Source organism: Bacidia gigantensis (genome assembly GCF_019456465.1).
Source record: "Bacidia gigantensis strain McMullin 20006 chromosome Unknown contig_180, whole genome shotgun sequence".
In the NCBI taxonomy this organism is placed as follows: domain Eukaryota; kingdom Fungi; phylum Ascomycota; class Lecanoromycetes; order Lecanorales; family Ramalinaceae; genus Bacidia; species Bacidia gigantensis.
The window spans coordinates 65,598-85,557 of NW_025408596.1; the positions used below are offsets into that span (position 1 = coordinate 65,598).

At 49.9% G+C, this 19,960-nt stretch overlaps 7 protein-coding genes across 7 annotated transcripts; 3 read left to right on the forward strand and 4 right to left on the reverse strand.

The window, feature by feature from the left end:
- Positions 1 to 948: 948 nt before the first annotated feature.
- On the reverse strand, positions 949 to 1,740 carry KY384_002934 (uncharacterized protein; the record flags this gene model as incomplete). Its single annotated transcript, XM_044811456.1, has 3 exons — positions 949 to 1,102; positions 1,228 to 1,442; positions 1,555 to 1,740. 3 exons carry the CDS (start codon positions 1,738 to 1,740, stop codon positions 949 to 951), a joined length of 555 nt encoding a protein of 184 aa, XP_044670589.1.
- Positions 1,741 to 2,932: 1,192 nt separating this feature from the next.
- On the reverse strand, positions 2,933 to 4,415 carry KY384_002935 (uncharacterized protein; the record flags this gene model as incomplete). The annotated part of the gene is made up of 2 exons (XM_044811457.1): positions 2,933 to 3,084; positions 3,695 to 4,415. 2 exons carry the CDS (start codon positions 4,413 to 4,415, stop codon positions 2,933 to 2,935), a joined length of 873 nt encoding a protein of 290 aa, XP_044670590.1.
- A 350-nt stretch (positions 4,416 to 4,765) lies between these two features.
- KY384_002936 (uncharacterized protein) lies at positions 4,766 to 7,895 on the forward strand (the record flags this gene model as incomplete). The annotated part of the gene is made up of 4 exons (XM_044811458.1): positions 4,766 to 5,214; positions 5,366 to 5,421; positions 5,481 to 6,240; positions 6,290 to 7,895. 4 exons carry the CDS (start codon positions 4,766 to 4,768, stop codon positions 7,893 to 7,895), a joined length of 2,871 nt encoding a protein of 956 aa, XP_044670591.1.
- A 3,583-nt stretch (positions 7,896 to 11,478) lies between these two features.
- On the reverse strand, positions 11,479 to 13,202 carry KY384_002937 (uncharacterized protein; the record flags this gene model as incomplete). Its single annotated transcript, XM_044811459.1, has 3 exons — positions 11,479 to 11,526; positions 11,580 to 12,477; positions 12,916 to 13,202. The coding sequence occupies 3 exons, from the start codon at positions 13,200 to 13,202 to the stop codon at positions 11,479 to 11,481; spliced, it is 1,233 nt and encodes a 410-aa protein (XP_044670592.1).
- Positions 13,203 to 13,878: 676 nt separating this feature from the next.
- KY384_002938 (uncharacterized protein) lies at positions 13,879 to 14,988 on the reverse strand (the record flags this gene model as incomplete). The annotated part of the gene is made up of 2 exons (XM_044811460.1): positions 13,879 to 14,616; positions 14,665 to 14,988. The coding sequence occupies 2 exons, from the start codon at positions 14,986 to 14,988 to the stop codon at positions 13,879 to 13,881; spliced, it is 1,062 nt and encodes a 353-aa protein (XP_044670593.1).
- Positions 14,989 to 15,031: 43 nt separating this feature from the next.
- KY384_002939 (uncharacterized protein) lies at positions 15,032 to 15,442 on the forward strand (the record flags this gene model as incomplete). Its single annotated transcript, XM_044811461.1, has 1 exon — positions 15,032 to 15,442. The coding sequence occupies one exon, from the start codon at positions 15,032 to 15,034 to the stop codon at positions 15,440 to 15,442; it is 411 nt and encodes a 136-aa protein (XP_044670594.1).
- Positions 15,443 to 16,643: 1,201 nt separating this feature from the next.
- On the forward strand, positions 16,644 to 18,929 carry KY384_002940 (uncharacterized protein; the record flags this gene model as incomplete). The annotated part of the gene is made up of 3 exons (XM_044811462.1): positions 16,644 to 17,347; positions 17,485 to 17,958; positions 18,053 to 18,929. The coding sequence occupies 3 exons, from the start codon at positions 16,644 to 16,646 to the stop codon at positions 18,927 to 18,929; spliced, it is 2,055 nt and encodes a 684-aa protein (XP_044670595.1).
- Positions 18,930 to 19,960: the final 1,031 nt, after the last annotated feature.

Sequence of the window (19,960 nt, forward strand, 5' to 3'; positions counted from 1 at the left end):
ACAGCTCCATACAGTACATATAACGGTTAGAAGCCTCAGAAACATCCTCGATCGGATCAAATGTAGGAAAAGGGTTTTGTTTTCGAGTCCCAGCAGGCATCATCTCAGAATTTTTGAAGATCATATTCTTTTTACCATCACTTCAACATCATTCAGGTTGTCATATCAATCACTCTCCAAAAACGTCACACTTCCCGCAGCCTTCTCGCAGCACAACACCATCTAGAATCGACAATCAAATCAACCTGGCGAAGCCACAAACGATAATAGAGACCAACCTATCTTTATGCTATAAACCAGCCTCGTGAGCTTCGCAGTCTTCTCGCAAGACCACCGCACAACTAAAGCGCCACAAATCAGTATCGGTTTTACATGAAGTAACAGCCGAGGCGAGATTGAGATCATTCACAGTAAAGGTAAGTCCATCTCAACAAAACCATGACATACGTACCGCCCCAGACCTTCGCGGGCTTCTTACCATAATGTTGGGAGCGAAGAAGGCAGCAAGCGCCATCGACCCCCTTTCCGATCGAACGCGAAGTCGAGATGGGGTATCTCAACGCCAATCACTACCTTTCACCTATTGTTGTGGTTTTGGTTTCGGTTATAGGTGGGACCTGTGCTCCATTGCGCCTCATCATAACAACATGAAAATACTTGCCACTAATCGCATGTTCCATCGTGCCGTCAAGGCAGAGGCAAGAGAGAAGCTCAACAAGTGATGCTAGAAAAAAAACAAATGAGATACTGACGAAGGAAAGAGTACAGCCGCAGCACCGAGCTGCTTGATCCCCTAGAATCAAAGAGCAATCTTCATCCTCACATTATATCCGCGGTATAAACAGTACTACCTACCATATCAATCCGTACACTCATCTATCATCACATCCTCCCCATCCTTCCCCTCACCCCTCACCCTCCGAACCTCCTAGGATAAGGAAGCATCATTCAAGCCGTCCACACCCCCAAATCATACCCCAAATCGCGATAATACTCCAACAGGTCCGCGCTGGTTGTGACATTACTGACCTTCTTGCTCTCGAGGTTGATAGTCAGGAGGTCTGTGCCACGGAAGGAAATCGCTTTGCCAGCCGGGACAGTACTATCAACAGCGTCAGGATCAGCCCAGTTCTGCATCCCCCCAGCCTACAGTTGATCGGGACGGAAAAAGGGGTAAGGTGGGAAGGGGTAAGGTGGGGTGGGGTGGGGGGGGGTGGGGCAACTCACCTCCCATATCCAATCATATCAGTAGTAATGACATTCTGCTGCCACCGCAGCGCAATACGATCACACGTATGGAACGTGAACACAACATCGTACGTCACGTCTTGAACGCCGTTTCCGCCGTACGGGCCAAGCGTGATGGTGTCGTGGAGTTCTTGGTAGTTGGTCACGTAGGCGGCGAGACTGCCGTTTGTGGCGCCTTCGTCGTAGATGTGGATCTGATGGATGTGTCAGCGAGGGTGACAGGGTGTGGAGTATGTAGATGCAGCGATGGGAATTGGGTGGATGGGGACGGTGGGGATGGTGGGGATGGTGGGGGTGGGGTCATACATCGTCAGTGACAGCATTGGCGAGCCCGTCAATGCCTCCGGTGGCGAATGAGTTGAGCCAGCGCGAGGAGATGCCTTGTACTTCGGAGTCTTGGATGCAGGTGAAGTTGCAGGTGATGCTATTGCAGAGGGCTGTGGGCAGCGCCAGCGATAGGGCTGCGAAAGAGGAGAGAAGACTGCTGCGCATTTTGACTCGGCTTATTTTCAAGGTTGGTATTTAGTAAGATGGCGGTCGAAATCGTCGAGTCCTGATTCCGGGCTTCGTGGTGGAAAAGCTGCTCATCTTATGGCACCGCGCTCGAGCATTGAGTTCGACAGCTGAAGAATGACGGAGGAGCTATGGTAGGTGGCTTCAAGCTGGCGCGAAGTGGTGGCAAGCTAGCGAGCGAGGACGAGGCCGTGTCCACGGGTTTGAAATTGTTGTGGACCGCACACCCTTGTAGCTACCCCATATCGCGGAAGATGCAGAAGTTCGATCGAACGAAGGATGAGAAAGTCCATCTTCCCCGCATTATTAATTTGGACTGAGATGTTTCTTGGTTAGTTCTCGGGACTTAGCGGCTCTGTCACGGTAGGCCTTGATCTAACCATCTGCTAGTCAGGACCGGCTTGGGTGTTCAGACCTCTTCTTCGCTGGATTCGGACGATCGTCAAGGGAGCGATGACGCTACCATCTGGTTCTGAATAAGATCATGTTCGCGATCACAGCAGATTGTGAACCTTGTTCCATAGATCGTGCTTCCAGGCTTTCGATAGCTGCCATGTCGTTGAAACGGTCGGCCTTTTTGCGCGAATCGGGAAAATTGAAGTCGAGGGCTAGTGCTAGCGCGTCAGTGCGTTCTCCGACGGGTACGGCAGTCAATTGGTAGGGTAGAAGGCAGCCAGCACGGTCATGCAAGCAATGGTGGGCAATAAGGCCAGCTTCGCGGACTGGTGGAAGGAGAACCACCTCACGAAGAGCTGCACCGTCAAAGGCTCGAGAGTGATTTGCACCGGGAGCGGTCCTCCATCTTGGAAGGGCGTTCCCTGGGCCTTGTGATGCTAGATTGCTGGATCAAGCACTTTTCGTCTTGCAGGAGTTGCTGCGTCAGACTGGAGAGGTTGTTGACCCGCTTGTTGACCCCATGCCACTCAGGATCGCCTGCGCATTTTGGCATTGGCGGGAACTTGGGACGGCTGAGGTCTTGATCTCTCTTCGCCAAAGGTAGGTGGATCTCACTTTTCGACCATTTGCTAGGCGATCAGAAACTGTTCTCCGAAATGTCGTTTGGATCTATCGCAATGAAACGGGATCAGGGAAGTCACGCCTCGCTCATTTTACTCGTGTCCACATGCGTGTCGCGTGCTCCCTGAGCGAGGTCTGTTGATGTTTTGATGTCTCATTCCTCCTGCACGCAGTCAACTTGGTAGAGATAGGCTAGATAGACAATCCACAGGTCATCCTTGGGGCCACTTGATTGATCCCCCGCCATGACTTGGTAGGCTTTCAGATTCGAAGACTGAGCTTTCGTATTTCGAGCGCGCAATGTGCCTGACGGATGATGTCCAAGCAGAAGCCAGGACGCCCGTAGATTTCTGCGCGATCAGCTCAAGTCCCAGGTCGCAGACTAGGTGGGCTCACCGTCAATGAACGACGGGGTGTAGTCTCGGGTACCTGTCAATTTGACAGAGTGTTCGGATTCTCTAGTTTCCGGTTGCAAAATCGTGAGTGTAAGCTCAACTGTCGTGAGCGGGATTGGGAGCGTAGGTTGCGGAACCGTGGCCCTCGTGATGTAAGGTTGTGGCAGGGGCGAGGGATTCGATGCTGTACGATGCGCAGGTTCTCAATCTCCTTTGTAAGATCCTTCCATGTTGTGCTTGTTTTAAAATGCAGTGTCGCAAACGGAAAGCATTTCAATGTTCTGTATTCACCGCTTTTCGGTTTAATGAAGGCTTCTCATGATTTCACGTCTTTCAAGCGTCTTTCACGTCACAGCGACAGCTTCCCCTCCTTCACCATCTCCTCCCTCGTCTTCTCCCTCTCTTGCAACAGCGCCCTTTCCTCCTTCATCAACGCCTCAACCTTCTTTCCAGCCTCCCTCAACTTCTCAACCTCAAAGTCCTCTTTCTCCCTGCTAAACAGCCCCCCTTCTCTGCCCGACCTGGCACCTCCGCATTCGCCTTCAAACTACCCTGCGCTCCCTTTCCTCCCCTCCCACCTTTCCCACCACCCTTCCCCCCTCTCTTCCCTCCAGCACCCATATTATATTCTCTCGTCAACACATCAAAGAATCCCTCCACTGGCTCCGTGAACACCACCTCCTCATAACACACACTAATAACACTCTCCCTCTTCTCCTTCATCTCCTCCGCCCTCGGCCCATACGGATGCAATTTCAGCGCATGCCACAGCGTAGCAGCCTTCTCATTCGCCTCAGGCACGAAATACAATTTCAACTGCACCTCAAACTCTCCCCACCCAGTCTCGGAAACCTCAAAGCTCTGCCCCCCACCTCCTGGCCCCTCTCCCCACTTCGAGCCCACAGCCGCCAAAGCCGCTGCTGCTCCTGCATCCCCTCTTCCCGCCCCACCGGCGCTCGTGGGTGTAGAAGCTGTAGCGAAGGGCTGGTACGCGCTCTCTATCATGCGCGAGGAGTTGGCGTAAGTCTCGTGTAATTTGAATTGGACTTTTTTTAGCCAGTGTGTTATGTCGTGGTCTGGGGTGAGGGGGCGTAGGAAGACGGTCCAGCGGTGGGTGTGTTCGGCGGGGAGGTTTGCGGGGCGAGGGAGGGAGGGGTCGAAGGGTGTGGCTATGCTACCGTAGATGAAGGGGCGGTGGATTTGGGAGGATTTAACGCGTTTGGAAGAGGAAGGGGCGGGCATGGTTGTGGTGGAGGATTCGAGGAAGAAGACGTAGAAGGGGAAGGTCCTAAAGGGGATGCGAAGAGAAGGTCTGAGCTAGCAGAAGTTGCGAAGTACGTAAGTGAAGGGCAGCTTGAAATCGAATCTGGCTGCCAAGAGATGGATTCGATGCCAAGACTGCCAAGATATGTGTACTGCGGAGTACGCCTAAGGTATGTATAATACACATTTGCCTCTTTTCACGAGAAGTGACATTGGCAAAAAGCCCGAGCTGCTGCTGCCTGCTTTAACTTTGGTCGGTCGTAGACCTGATATGTCTACCGTCACGGAGCTCCTTTGTGTGGTTTGTTCTTCGATGCGATTCGGGGGGCATGGCTGAAATTCTTGCAATTGGGCCAGCTATCATAGCCGTCGTCCAGATCGCCGACCGTATCGTTAGCTTATGCAAGCATTATATACAGACTGTACAAGACGCCCCATCCGATCTCAAGATAATATTCGTGGAAATATCGGCATTGAAGACGATTCTGGCAGACCTGGAATTCCTCAAGTCGTGTGATAACGAGCCTGAAAGTTCGAAAGATAGTCACTCTCGCGTGGATCAACCCGTCAAAGAATGCCTTCGACTTGTCAAGGAACTGGAACAGCTGTTCCCTTCTGGGGCAGTCCAAACACTAGATCAGGGATCTAAGAAACGTAAATTGAAAGCAAGGCTGACGGAATTGGCTTGGCCGCTGAAAGAAACTAAAGCGAGGAGGTTGCTTGAGGGCATACGGCCTTTGAAAGAGACTCTCAATCTCGAGCTGACCTCTCAATCACGGTGGGCTCTATGGTCCATTGGTCTTGAAAAAGATTTTCTATTTCCTTTTGTGCCTTATCTATCAGATTTCCAGTTAACTACATTTTCTTCGTAGCAATCTGATCTATTTGGTTATACAGTTGTTGCCGCATAGGACTAACGCATGATTCAGGCAAGACATCAGAGAGATCAAAGCAGAGGTTTTGAAGGCAAATGAGATTCTCATAGGTCAGCGTTTCACTTGCGATATACAGATTCGGTTGTGTTGATGCCTGTAATTCCGTTAGAGACGCAACGCAGTGACGTTTTCAGATGGCTGCGGCACACCGACACCTCGCCCCTTTTCTACAAAGCCACGCAAGATTACGAGCCTGGGACTGGTGACTGGGTCCTTCGATTACCTGAGTGGCAAGATTGGGTTACATTGAAGACACGCTGTTTATGGATCCACGGTATCCCAGGCGCCGGGAAAACATTTTTAATGGCTCATCTCATTGAGGTTTTAAAAGAGCGCATGGAGGCTCAAAAGATGACTGGATGTGTCTGCGTGTATTATTTCTGCTTCTACGGTCACAATCAGGATGAAACGATACCGTTTTTGAAATGTCTCCTCGAGTGTCTGTGCCGAAGCAGCAACACGATTCCAGCTGAGGTGCTCAGATACCACAGAGATGGAGTCGAACTTAATCTTGCAAGTCTGTTGGGTGCGCTGAAAGCGCTTCTTCGGGAATTCACGACCGTGTATGTGTTCATCGATGCTCTTGACGAAAGTAAAGGGGAGGAAAACCTACTTTCAGTCCTACAAGACCTCATGGCCAGCGAAGGACCCAAGAACATTCAGATTCTCGCGTCGAGTCGAGAGTATTCTTATATCCAGAGAGTCATGGAAGAGATTTCAGTACCGTTGTCAATGGATAACGATTTCGTTAGTGCTGATATCAGAGTCTACGTTCGGTCATACGTGCATTCGAGTGGGAGATTTGCCCGATTTACACCAGACCTGTTAGACGAGATAGAAGATGCGGTATCGAAAGGTGCCAGAGGGATGTGAGTAAATACATGGATTTCTAGATTTGATCGCTGATCTTTCTATCAGGTTTCGATGGGCGGTTTGCCAGCTAGATATCGTCCGACGGTTGAAATGTGAACGAGAGAACATTCAAAATGCTCTCAAGAATCTTCCGGAAACGCTCCATGAGACATACGACCGAATATTTCAGAGTTTCACTGAGGCTGAACTTCTTGTTGTTCATTCTCTGTTGCAGTGGATGCAATTCCATTCCGACTTATTTGCCCACGGTATCCCTTGCCATATTCTCGCAAAAGTGGCTGAAGAGGCGACAATGAGACGAGGTGTCTCTCAATACAAGTTCTATCATGACAAGGAGACGCTACAGGAGCTTTGTGGTTGTCTAATTAAGATGTTCCCGGCGACTTCGAGTGATCTAGATACATACAATACTCTTGAAGTGAACTTCGCACATTACACTGTTCGCGAATACCTTGACGCCAGCAGGCTTATGCAAGATCATACAGCAAAACTAGCCACTAGACAAGAAAGTCTAATGAAGCAACCCTTGAGTGCAGTCTTTGCGGAAGCGCATAAGGTACACTTGAACACAACAGGAATGCACAGAATCAAAGTCTCAAACTCAAGTAGCATTCTTGACGCTGTATTCGGAGACTTTAACATCTTTTGTACTATGTGCGCCCTGTTTGCACTGAGAATATTAGCTCAAAGAATTTCGGAACATGAAACTCTGTTTGATATCGCTCTTGGCCTCCTTGATCCTTCAAACGCCTGCTTCAGTACCATCTGTACCATACTTGACAGCATTGAGAGGAATTCATTCTTTTTCAATGACCTAATAGACCGCAGCGAGCACTTCTGGGTAATCAAATGGACAGAAGCGCAAAACAGGAAGTGCATGCAAATGACGCACTTGATTTACTGGACTTTCTGCAGACGCTCTACCATGCCTGTGACCAAGAAGTTCATAGAAGGACCAGATCTGAAGTTACTTACTCATGAGCATACCAGGTTTGAGATGACTGTCTACACGGGCTGCAAACCCAAAAAAATGGAGAGGTATGAAGATTTTGAATTTGATGGCACTCTTATCGAAGCAATAGTATCATGCTACTTGCCCGCTATGAATGGACTGAGCTCACTGTTAGAAATGACCCAAAGTCTTGTTGATGCCTCAAAAATTCTCCGACTATTCATCGGCCGTCATGAACACGTTAGCTGTGTAACTCTGGGAACCTGTATAGTAGAGCAACTCCTCGCATATGGAGCAGTCCCAAACGCTCAGTCCTACAACGTGACACCACTGCAAATTGCCGTGCGGTATTTGGACCTCTATGGAATCTTGATTTTGTTGAAAGCGGGAGCCGACCCTAATGATTCAGGAAGTAATGAGGGCGACCAATGGAGGGAAGGATCATACATGAGTCTACACAATGATCTTCAAGGCAAGAGTCCTCTTTACATCTGTAGGTATGATGAAACGTATAAAATATCTGAGAAAGCAGAAACGCGCCGTCGAGAAGTCGAAGAAATCCTGGTCAGGTATGGAGCCGAGGATTCGGCGACTCAAGAGGTCGCAGGCCCGGTACACGAGTCGATCAAACAGAGCGATGAACCAATCTCCGAGCATTCTATATCAATAGCACCTATGTCATCTCAGGCCTCAAATTGAATAAGTATCGCCGCTAACTTTGGAGTCCACAAAAGGATTCGGCGTCCTTCAATATTTGCATAACCTCAACGCACCAATTTTCTTATACGTCTGAACGAAGTTATGGATGAAATTCGCAAAACATATAATATGACAACCAAATGCAGAAATATGATGATGAATGAACGTCATGAGTTACGACACCAGTTCTGCATATCCTGACAAGGATTAGATTTGGGCATATAATAATGCCTTCGGAGATTATAATGACATTAAAACTTCCAGATATTAGTTACCAATCACTTCCTTAGAAATGTGTCATAAAAGTATGCAATTCTACAAGGTGAAATTTAGCAAGCCCTTCTTTTTGCATAGGCACGTTCGCCGAGAATCCATATGTTGGGACGGCGCAAGAGTTGTTCTTCATATTTAAAATCAGTTCTCCAAAGTTTTATAAGAACGAATAAGTCTGCTAAATTACTTGGATCAACCTCGCGCGGCGGAGACAGAGGCACGCTGCGATATAAGTATCTACTGCAAGATAATTTAAGATCGCACGGCGCCGCCTTTATAGAAGTGCTATAATGAGATTGGAAGTTCTCTACAACATACGTACTATCTTAGCGTCCCTGTTTATATCGCCTTAATAAATCTGCGACTTATCTCATAATAACATCCTTATTAGCAGCCGTTTCCCAAAGATAAAAACTATTGCAATAGGTTCAATTCTTTATTTCTTAAATTAACAAGATTACTACGCGAGACTGCCATTAAGTTTTCAAGCCCCTAATAATCTAAAAGCTATTGATAATCGCCCCGATCTAATGAAATACATCCCTGCGTTAGTTGTAGGACTTATAACACTAATCTTCTAGCTTGTCCCGGAGCTCCTTCGTCTCCTGCAAAGCCTTCGATATAGGTGTTAAGGCCTTCTTCAAACCACCTATTAAGTAAACGAAATTCGGAGAAGGCAGTCTTCGTTAGACGAGAAGCATCTCATGCCCATTGTGCCAACGAAAATAGCCCAGAAAGCCTTGTTACTAGAAGACCATATTTTGAAGCGGTATCTCCATAAATCGAAGCGACTATCGCTGTACTTTAAAACATGCCATGTACGAATATCGGCGCTGGCACTGTACGACCAGTTATATGTGGCGAAGGCACTGTCACACCCTTACCATGAAACCCTCTCCCCTGTGCAACCCTCGGTTGTCTGTCTTATTTCGTCGACTCAATCCTCACTTAAAGTAGCCCTTCACAGGTATCATAATAGAGAGCAGACGCAGGCACCACAGATCACGTTGCACCCTTACCTTCGCCATTCATAAACAACCACCATGAAGGCTATCTTACAAAATCGCCCATTAATCGGTGCCGAAAAACATGGCCACGAGCTCTGCGGTAAGCCCCAAACCCCTTCATCTAATACCTGCTTAACCCACAAACCACAGGGTGCAAAACCAAACACGACGCCACTGACCACGACCTCGCTCGCTCGCAGACGGTAGACGCCTTCAGAGACGTGATTCATGCCAGCACAGCACTTGCGGTCTGCAAAATGCAGGCTCTAAACAGAAGGGCGGAACTATCGCGTAAAGAGCTGGACCCTGAGGAATTTGAGAAGGGGCTTCAGGAAATAGATGATTGGGTGAGGGAGAGGGAGAGAGAGTATGAAGAGGCGGAGAGGAGGTATGAGAGGTTGGTAGGGGAGATGAGGGAGAGGTATGGAGAGGTATTTGATGAGGGGAAGTGGGAGTGGGAATGAGATCACAAGGCGGAACATACCATCAGTAGATAATTGGGGGCAAATGACTCAGCTTCTGCATTTTGAACGGGTTTGGGAAGAGTTCAAATGAGATGGACTGACAAAGTTGATCAATGTCGTGAGAAATGCCAATTCCAGGCTTCATAGGGGGATGACCCCCTCGGAGACCATGTATCCCAGGCTGCCCTTAGGGGCCTCCCGCCCTTGTTCACCCCAATCTGACCCCTTAGAGACCGTCTTGCCAAGAAAATACAGACTGACATCACCGACTTCAAAAATCCTTCACCAATTTCACGCGCTCCACCACTACCAACAACGCTTTCCTCCTCTCCAGCCCCGATGGCAAAACATATCGTCGTCTGCGGCGGCAATGGCTTCCTTGGTACCTCCCGCCTTCCCTCGCTGCCCTGTCCCTTGCCCCAAACCTTCTCTTATGCTAACTCCCTCCCTTCCCTACTTCCTCCCCAACTACAAGCCCCCCCCTTCCTTTCACCGCTCTCCCTCTACCCTCTCTTCCCTCCACACTCTCCATCTTCACCCACACACTCACTGACTCCCCAATCCACCCAGGCTCCCGCATCTGCCGCGCAGCCGCCTCCCGAAACTGGCGTATAACCTCCCTCTCGCGCTCCGGCATACCGACGTGGTCCTCGATAACCTCCTCTCCCGACGAACCCTCCTGGGCCAAAGCCATCAACTGGCAGAAAGCCGACCTCTTAGACCCAGGCACTTATCGCCAATACCTCAGCTCTTCCCCCACCGACCCTTCCTCCACCTCCACCTCCTCATCCACCCATCCCCCTTCCCACACCACCAACTCAGCCGTCCAAGAACAAAGCAGCAACGGGCCAGACAAAGGGCTGGGGAAGGTCGACGCAGTAATCCACAGCATGGGCATCCTCCTCGAAGCCGACTACAAGGGCGTATTAAGCGGGGAAGCAGATACGATACCGGGCATAATGCGAGTCTTCCAGACATTTAAAGAGGGCGCGTGGAGTTTGGACGGGGGAGCGCGCAATCCGCTGAAGAGGAAGCAGCCTGGGACGAAGGGGGCGGAGAGGCTGGAGAGCGGGGAGGAGGATGGGCAGGTTACTTATGAGTTGATGAATAGGGATAGTGGTATGTCTTGCCTTTCTTTCACTTGGGGCGTTGAAGTTTGGGTTGGGGAGAGGAGTTGGACTGGATTGGGTTAGGGAGGGGAACACGTAAAAGGAAAGGCAGGGGCAGGGGAAAGGAGAAGTTTGGATGGTCGAAACGGGGTTTCTACGGATACATTTGCTAACAGCGAGGTACATACAGCCATAGTCCTCGCGCGTGAAGCCAACAACGTCAACATCCCAACTTTCGTCTACATATCTGCCGCCGGCGGCGCGCCCCTGCTGCCCCGTCGCTACATCAGGAGCAAGCGCGAAGCAGAATCCTCCATTGCGTCGAAGTTCCCCAAGCTGCGGAGTATATTCATCAGACCAGGCTTCTTATACGACACCTCTCGCAAGTTCACGATGCCCATAGCGTGGGCAGGAGAGGTGGGTAGTATGGTGAACTGGGTTTTAGGCGGGCGTTTATCGGGGATATTTAAAGGGTCTTTTGCAGGCGCGGTGGAGAAGCCTTTGAAAGCTGATTTGGTGGCTGAGGCTGTGGTTGAGGCGATTGAGAAGGCGGATGTGAAGGGCGTGGTTGATACGGCGAAGATTGAGGGGCTGGCAGGGGAGGGGTGGAGGAGAGGGATGTTGTGAGGCTGTCGGTCTTGGTGGGAGATGGATAGATGATACCCTTCTGTGTAGAAACGCTCCTCGATTCAATTGTCCCCTGGCTCTGCTTCTGCTTTTCTGGACCGATCTATATCATCGTCCCACGCTCAAAGCTCTCCCGTATCTCAGCCGTATACTACACCCTCATTAGCAACCTCCCCATCCCAAGCTCAAGAGAAAGAGACATACCTTATTATAAAACCGCGCCAGTTTCTGATTAAACTGCTTATTCTTCTCATTAATAAACGTAATATCCTCATCCCCCTCATCGCCCCCCCTCCGTTCTCGTCGCTTCCTCAACCTCGTCTCCTCCGCCTTCTGCAGATCCTTAACCAACCGATCCACATTCTTCTTCGCCGGCTTCTGATCCACAAACCCCGTCCCCCCTCCACCCGCCCCACCCCCATCCGTATAAAACGTCCCCGTCTTATCAACAGCAACCAACTCCCCGTCCTCCGTCTCCACAATCTCCAACCCGCCGGACCTCGCAGCTCTCATCACCATCTCCGCTTTCTCCCGCTCATACGCCTCCTTATCCACCCCACCCCCTCCCCCTGCCCCATTCCAACCCCCACCCTTCACATCCCCCATCTCCCTAACCTGCCTCTCATAAATCTTCCCCGCCTCGCTCGCATAATCCTGAAACGCCACCCCCTCCCTCGCCACCTTCTTCCTCTCCATGCGCTCATCCCATTTCTCACTCTCCTCAATCGTCCAATCCCACGCCCTCTTCCGCTCGAAATCCCCACCTTCCGATTCTACGTCCGCTTTCAGCAGCTTGTGCGATGCGATCGCTTGTTTGCGCTGTAGCGCTGTGAGAGCGTTCGGGTCCGTCGCTTGCTGTTTGGATTCCGCGGCTGCGGCGCGGAGGTTGGATTGGGAGGATTGTTGGGCGCGGAGGCGGAGGGCTTTGAAGCGGGCCAGGCGGTCGGAGGTTTTGTCTGTGGGCTGTGGAGTTGATGTGGCGTCTGAGGGTCTGTCTGAAGGGGGGAAGGGGGGCGGTCTGAGGGTTGTGAGGAGGTGGGAGGTGGGTGAGGGGAGGATGGTCGTGGGGGTGTTGCGTTTGAGGGTGAGGGGGGCTGTGAGACTGTGGGTTCGTTTAGTGAAGCCATAGGTTTGTCTTGAGGGTTGGTATCGTGTGTGAGCTTGGTTTTCTTTGATGGAGGCATTGTGGTGACTTGGAGATGGGAGAAAAATGGAACGGTTGAGACTGAATCAATTCGCCAAGGCTTTCGTTTAGCCCTATTTCAGACCCGAAACGGAATATCAATGGCATTTTTACTCAAGCAATAAATGTATGCAACGTGCGACTCTTGAACAGTATCTGTTGTGACCGATATTGAATCATATATATGTATCGATGTGTAATAGCCATCTCCGTATGCTTCATGCCTGCTTAGTCTCCAATGGCTCCAAAAGCTCATTCCTCCTCTTCAGGAGCCTTTTACCATATACATGAGCTATGTTTCCTTCACTGCTCACTTCGTCCTCCAACTCGCTTTTCCATTCGCCCTCAACAGCCTACCAAATGATCACGGGCACAAGATTCATCCACATCGCAAAAAGCTCAATCTGCCACCCTTGAAAGCCCCCACCATACCAAAGCCCAAGCAGCACGCACACCAACACGGGCAGCGACATGTCTCTCAGCTTGCCCAAGATCACCTCCTTGATGGTTCCCTCTCTCTGCTCTTCATTCTCTATCATGCCGACTCCCTTGAACCAGGGCTCCCGGAAGAGTCCCGTGATGGCCCCCACAGCCCATCCTATCACGATATGTACTGCGGAATCGGGATCGTACATCCTTTCCATTGAGATCCACAAGATCAGGAAGCTGAACGGAGAATATGTAATCAGCGCCTGAGCCAGAAATATCCAGGTAGCCAAGGCCGTTCGCCAGCTTGTGCGGGAAGCGTGGGTGATGACACGCTGTGGAAGGTCGCGGAAGAATAAGTTGCAGATCAGGAACTGTGAGATGATGCAGAACATGAACAGTGAGCGGCCAGTATCGATATGAGAGGCGCGCTCCCACAAATCTGTCGAGGAGGTATAGGGTGGATTCGGGTAGTACTTGATTAGCGTGGTGCAGGCAGGAGGAGCAGACTGGGTGCAGCTGGCTGCGGAGGGAAGGAGGCTTGAAGGAAGGAGATTTGGAAATGGTGGAGAGTTGTTGTTGACGGCGGTAGGGGGGTAGGCCGGCATTGTTGGTGGCATTGTGCTGTTGCTGTATGTATGCTGTAAATTTGTTCAGTACGAATGGTAGCGCTGGTACGTGGCTATACTGTTTCAATAATCTGTAGAACATTTGTGATGCGAAGAGTGTAATTCGATGACCAAAGTCTTTGACCAAAGTCGTTGGCAAATGGCGTTGGTCATTTGGTCGTGCTTTCCTAGTCTTGTCGACATCAAGGTTATGTTGCCTCGCAACAGAGCAACGTATTACAATAGCTTTTGAACTTGTGTTCGTATGTTTCGTAAGTGATGAGAATCATTTCATTTGTAGTTTCGCTTCCGTTTTCACGCCAGGCACGACGTCTTCAACATCGTCAAAATCCTTCAGCTCTGTCCTCCGTCCAGATGGTTCTGTTTCGCTTTTGCAAGTCGTCAAACGTCGATTCGGATCGATGAACGCACTCGCGCGCTTACTCATCGCTGTTCCAGGTCGAAGTCTGCTCAGTAAACTCCAGGTCTTGCTACTTCGATCTGTCTGGTTGGCTGTAGATGGAACCATGGTGCTGTCCTGACTTTCAAGATCCTTCTCGGACGTATAGCCGCTTGAGGGTGCCTTTTCGACTTCAACTTTTGGTACAGGCCTCGCTGGTGGGGCCGGAGTGCTGGATCTCAGAAAAGGCAGGATCCCCGGCGCAGATGTTGTGATAAGCGCAACGCAACACTCCATGTTAGCCAGGAAAGGGATGAGTATATAATCCCATGCGATGTCGTCGGATCGAACCCAGAGGACAACGAATGTCATGCGTAAAATTGCGCACAAGACTGATATCAGACTGAACGCTAACAGTCCGTAGAGAGCGCTCTTCCGTTGTATAGGTACTTTCAAGGAATATATGGTCGGGACTGGTAGCATCCAGATGATAATATCTTCAAGGGCTGACCATGCATTATTGAAGTGGTCGAATACTAGGATGTTGATACAATGAGGATTCTGAAAGATTGGATAGCCAAGGTTCCAATACTCGTGGATGGGAGTGCAAGAAAATATTTGGCCCTAAGATATGGGTCAGCGTCTTCCTTTCCCTAACCGAGCCTTGCTTACCAGTAATGCAGGGATGTTGTGTGCAACCACAAGGCCCATGAGCGTATAGATGACAACCTTATGGGACTTATGGGGCGTCATTCTCAAGTACACGAATAGAATGCTGATTTTCAAAGTTCCGAAAGCGACAGTGACATTGACGATGAAAGCATATACAATCTTGATCAAGGTCACCATTTCATCAAGCGTAAAGTCTGCGGGCAAATGTCTGCCCATTCCATGCTGTGATCCGACGAGAATATTTGTGGTGATACCTGCTGTTGCTATGAGAGCTAGCACGGCAAACCACTCGTCCCACCAGATACCTCGGACGGCCTGCCTCATGTGCTTTGTGTATATTCTTGTGAAAAGCCTCAGCGTAAGTATCATGGCCGCGATCGAAAGTAGGATGATTGAGATGGCTTCGAGGGCAGGAGCTCTATTGGCTTTTGAGCCTGAGTGCTTGATTGTTCCCCAACTCGTCCCAGGTGTTCCTGCGCCGAACGCTGTTGCGTTGAAGCCAGTCGCCACCGGCGAAACTGATGTAGGTGATGTCGCTGTTTCAGTTACCACAGCTGGCGAAGCAGAGGAACTCGGGGTTGGTACTGAAGACTGGGTTGGCCCAGAGGCAGAGGCAGAGGCAGAGGAGAGGATGAGTGGGCAGAAAGAATCGCTCCAGGTCTTGACCTCTGCAAAGCATGACATTAGCATGTTCAAGAGCCTTCGCTCGAGCACTTACGTTGCAGGTCTCCAAGCGTACATGTCGAACTTGCGAGACATCCTGTCACAGATTGCTTGATGTTGGCCGCGTTTTTGGTCTGGCATTGGCAGACATAATCTGCGGTCCCACAAGTGGTCAAGGCAATAGCAGATTGGAAGCAGCCGAGCTAGTGATGCGTTAACAGCTTCATCGTTGATGCATATTCCGAGTTGTACTTACGGAGCAGCCAGGCAGATCGGCCACTGACTGGCAAGACACCAAGGACGCCGCGACGCCTAGAATAAGTATTACTGTTCTCATAACGGCACGCGCATTAATGGATCGCTCAATAGCAAAACTTTTGGAAACGCCGCAAGCATTGAGCAGCTGATGAATGAAGGAGGAAAGCAGCAGGAGTCAGACAACAACACGCGGTCGTGGTTTTCAGGCCTCGAGGGCTCTCCAATTTTTCCTGCTCCCATGGAGGAACTGCCGGAGCTACAGATGACGGTGGTACATCTCCCGCTCTGATAGATCGTGAGCTCAGCCAGCCACATGCCCCCACAGAGAGCCCAATGCATGGCCAGACCCTGAAGGAGAAAGTGTAAAGCAAGTGTAAAGCGCTGAGTGGTCAACAAGCTTCTTTCATCCATGATCCAAGGACTTGGTCTGATGTTAGAAAGTGCCTGAAGAGGGAAGGTGAGGTTGGGGCGGGAAATGAAGAGAGATCGTGGTCAGGGGGGAGAGAGGGTGGCACCCAATCATGTATCTGGCCGGTCGATTGGCTTTTGATGCTACGGCACGTCCAAGCTGCAGGCCACGTTCATCTGCGAAGCTCAGGGGTAGGTGCACAGCGCTAAGTCGTTGCCAATTTGTCATTGAGCCCAGGAGGCTCGGTGTGATATAGAGGCGGTGTACATAGGGATGGCCGAGTATGGGCGGAAGATCGCGATAGCCAAGGTGGCAGAGATACATGAAGTAGGAGTGAGCAGATGGCGATGTGTAAGAAGGTTTATTCAACGGTCTTTCGCAATCAATCACCGTCTTACTGGTCTTATGTCTGGCATGAACCAGTTCGGGGGTCGCAATCTCAAATCACCAGCTGAAAAATTGCGACATTGAATTGCGCCAAGAGGTCAGGGTGGCGATGGTGGCTAGTGCAATAGTGGCGCACGAGGGGCAGTTATAGCCTTGTGAGCGGCGAGACTGTCGACGACTCTGACAACCAACGCAACTTCTTGCTGAGGTTTGGTCCAGGTGTCCCTAAAGCCTGATGAGTATATGATCCAGACTATGAAGGATGGCAGATCCTTTGAGCATCACGGCGAGTATCATTACTGTACTGGATTTGACGAAACATGTAATTCAGTATGTCCGCAGCGCAACTCATGCTGCCAAAGACCGTCAGGACCTGCTGTCTGAGTTGAGCAGTACTGCTGGCTACCTCTACATGCTCAAAGATACAACGAGACAAAGCACAGAGAGCAGTAGTCATCCGTCAGCCCTCCAGGCCTTGGTTGGCGAGGATGGCCCGCTTGAGCAATTTAAGGCATCGCTCGAGCAGCTCGCAGCTAAATTAAAACCCTCTGGCCGTTCAAGGACAGCCACTAAGATGATATGGCCCTTTCAAAGATCTCAAGTGGCTGAGATCTTGGTCAAAATCGAGCGGCAGAAGACCTCGTTCATGATCGCCCTCGAGCAACAGAATTTGTCTTCGTGGGAAAGTAACACTGCTGCCACCCTTGAAATGAACAAACGCGTTGAGGCTGTGGGCAACAGAGTCGATGATATACTGTGTAAACAGCTGGCAAGCGAGGATCAGCGTGTACTAGACTGGCTTTCAACCAACAACGCATGGACAAAGCATCACGACATTGCCGATAAACGTGTGGAAGGGACTGGCCAATGGATACTGGAAATGCCGGAAGTCATTGACTGGATGGAAGCGAGGCACCGGGTGCTATGGTGGTCTGGTATTCCTGGAGCGGGTAAGACCATGCTGGTGTATGAGACTACCCAATCATCATGAATTCCCAGAGCTGACTAGGTTGAAGATCACTTCTCATCGATAACATTGAGAACCGTTTGGTCGCTAGTAATGTCGGCCTGGCTTTCGCGTATTGCAATTACCAAGATAGAAGTGCCCAAACGTGCGAAATCCTACTATCGGAGATTATTAAACATTTGGTGCTGCAAAATCCCAAGTCACTACCTCATGTTCGTGAGATGTGTCACCAACATCGCTCTCGTAACACGCGACCGCGGTTGAAAGAGCTATGGCTGTGCTTAGAGGCTGTAAGCACAGTGTTTACCAGAGTTTATCTCGTCATCGATGCTCTCGACGAGTGCTCCGAAGACACCAGACGGGATCTGACGAAAATGATCCGCGAGTTGCCGCCCATTTACTTTACCTTAGTAACTTCTAGGCCGATTGATATGATTCAGGAGGAGACCAAAGCCTCGGCGAAGATCATCATCAAGGCTCAGGCGGACGATCTTGCTCAATATATGAAGCACAAGATCAGACAGTCCTCAATATTGGAGAGGTCGGTGTCCGCCGACCCTAAGCTTGAGGAACGAATAATCAATGCATTACTCGCGGAAGCGCATGGAATGTAAGATGCTATCGCAGACTACCTTGGCTTGTAGCATGTTGACATATTAGGGAAGGTTTCTTCTGACTCACCAGCACATGATGCTTCTCTCAAGAAAGCGGAACAAGCGTGATATCGCCGAGTCTTTGGATATCTTGCCAAAGCAGATCGACTTTATATACGACGACGCCATGACACGCATTGGAGAACAAAACGATGAAGATCAGCTTCTCGCCAAAAAGATTTTATCTTGGACTGTGTTCTGCTCGCGACCATTGAGCATCAGGGCTCTTCAAATAGCCATCTCATTACGTCCAGAGGATAGATCTTTAGACGCTTCGGCTTTCATTGATGAGGATGTAATCCTATCGGCTTGCGGTGGACTGCTAGTAGTGGAGACACACAGTGGACTCGTTCATTTGGTTCATCATACGGCATATTCCTTCCTAGTCTCAATACGCGAGATTCACTTTGCCAGCGCACAAATCGACATTGGAAAGACATGTCTTCAAATTGCATCGATGAATACTCTAGAACAACTTCCGACGGATCATGAATACTTCGAAGGCCTTATCGCCCTCTTTCATTATGCCGTGAATAGCTGGGGGTTCCACATCGTCAAAGGAGGCTTCGATCTCAGTATAGAGAGTGAAGTGCTGTCATTCCTGGAGGATGAGGAACGTGTTGAAAACACAGCACGGCAACTTTCAACCAACTTTGCGCCCGCAGAACGAGCGGAGCGTCATGAAATATCGCAGTCGGAAATGTGGGGTTGCAACTGTCTTCATCTTGCCGCCTACTTTTGTCTGCCCGTGTCAGTCTGTGCAGCGTTGCTAAACCAAGTGAGTAGTCAAACCATCAACGAAGCAGGTCTTCTCGGGATGCTTGGAACGCCATTATCAATTGCGCTCAAGTGTGGTCATAAGCAATTAGTCAAATTACTGGTGCAGGACGAAAGGACAGATCTCGAATCCGATAATGACACTCCCTAAGGACAATACTGCAGCAGGCTGCATGGTCATTCGGCGACGACCCCGAAATCATGAATTTGATCCTGGCTAGGGTAGGGGACATCGGCGCTAGACGTATGCTGGGGAGCACATCGTTGCACGAAGCTTCCGAAGTGGATCACACCAAAATCATGGCATGGGTTATGTCAAAAATCTGCCAAGCTAGATCCGTCTCCGAAAAAGAGACTACATACTGGGGTCGAGCTGCAAGCCCTAGATATATAGAAGCCTTGGAGCTCCTTCTTCAGACTGTCAAGAACATCAATCCGACCACCTGGGATTCACTGACTCTTTTCAATGAGGCGGCATCTCGTGGTGATGCAGGAATGCTGCAGGTACTTGTCGAGTACGGCGCTGATGAATCCAAAAAATCCTGGCGAGCTTTTCTTAACGAGATGATCGAAACGGCAACAAAGGTAGCCACACAAGAAAATTCTGGGATTTTTTGTTCGAGCAATCTATCAAAAGCTTAAAATCTTGATTCCTCGAATGATTCATTATTGCTTTAACCTAAGCCAATAGAGCATTAATTTAAAAGCACTTCAATACTGCGATCGAAAGATTTTTTGCTTACAGTATCCAAATCATCAGTTGTGGAAATTATTACAAAGTGGAAAAAACAGCATATGTTGGGATTCGTGGGGAATTTTGATATGATGATATCGCCATTTTCTACGCCCTAACAACTGAGAAAAATCTATTCGCTGTGGTTGTTGGTTCTTTTGAAAAGTCTCAGTTGACGCAACTATTCAGAGGTTATCATACAGGGGCGTTTCCCATCAACAGCGAGCCTCGATCTCGATACACTTCAGACTGTTACTATCAACAAGGGAAGACGCGCTTGGCCGCTGATTCGTCAAATCTGGCGCGGGCATTTTATGCAGTAGATGCCATGGACCACATGGAGTCGCAAGACCCGTTTGAAGACACGAAAAGAAAATTCGAGAGTTATCCTCGTCTTCCACTCACTATACCGCCAACCTCATCTTCGAAGGACCCCCCTTCCCGGCTGC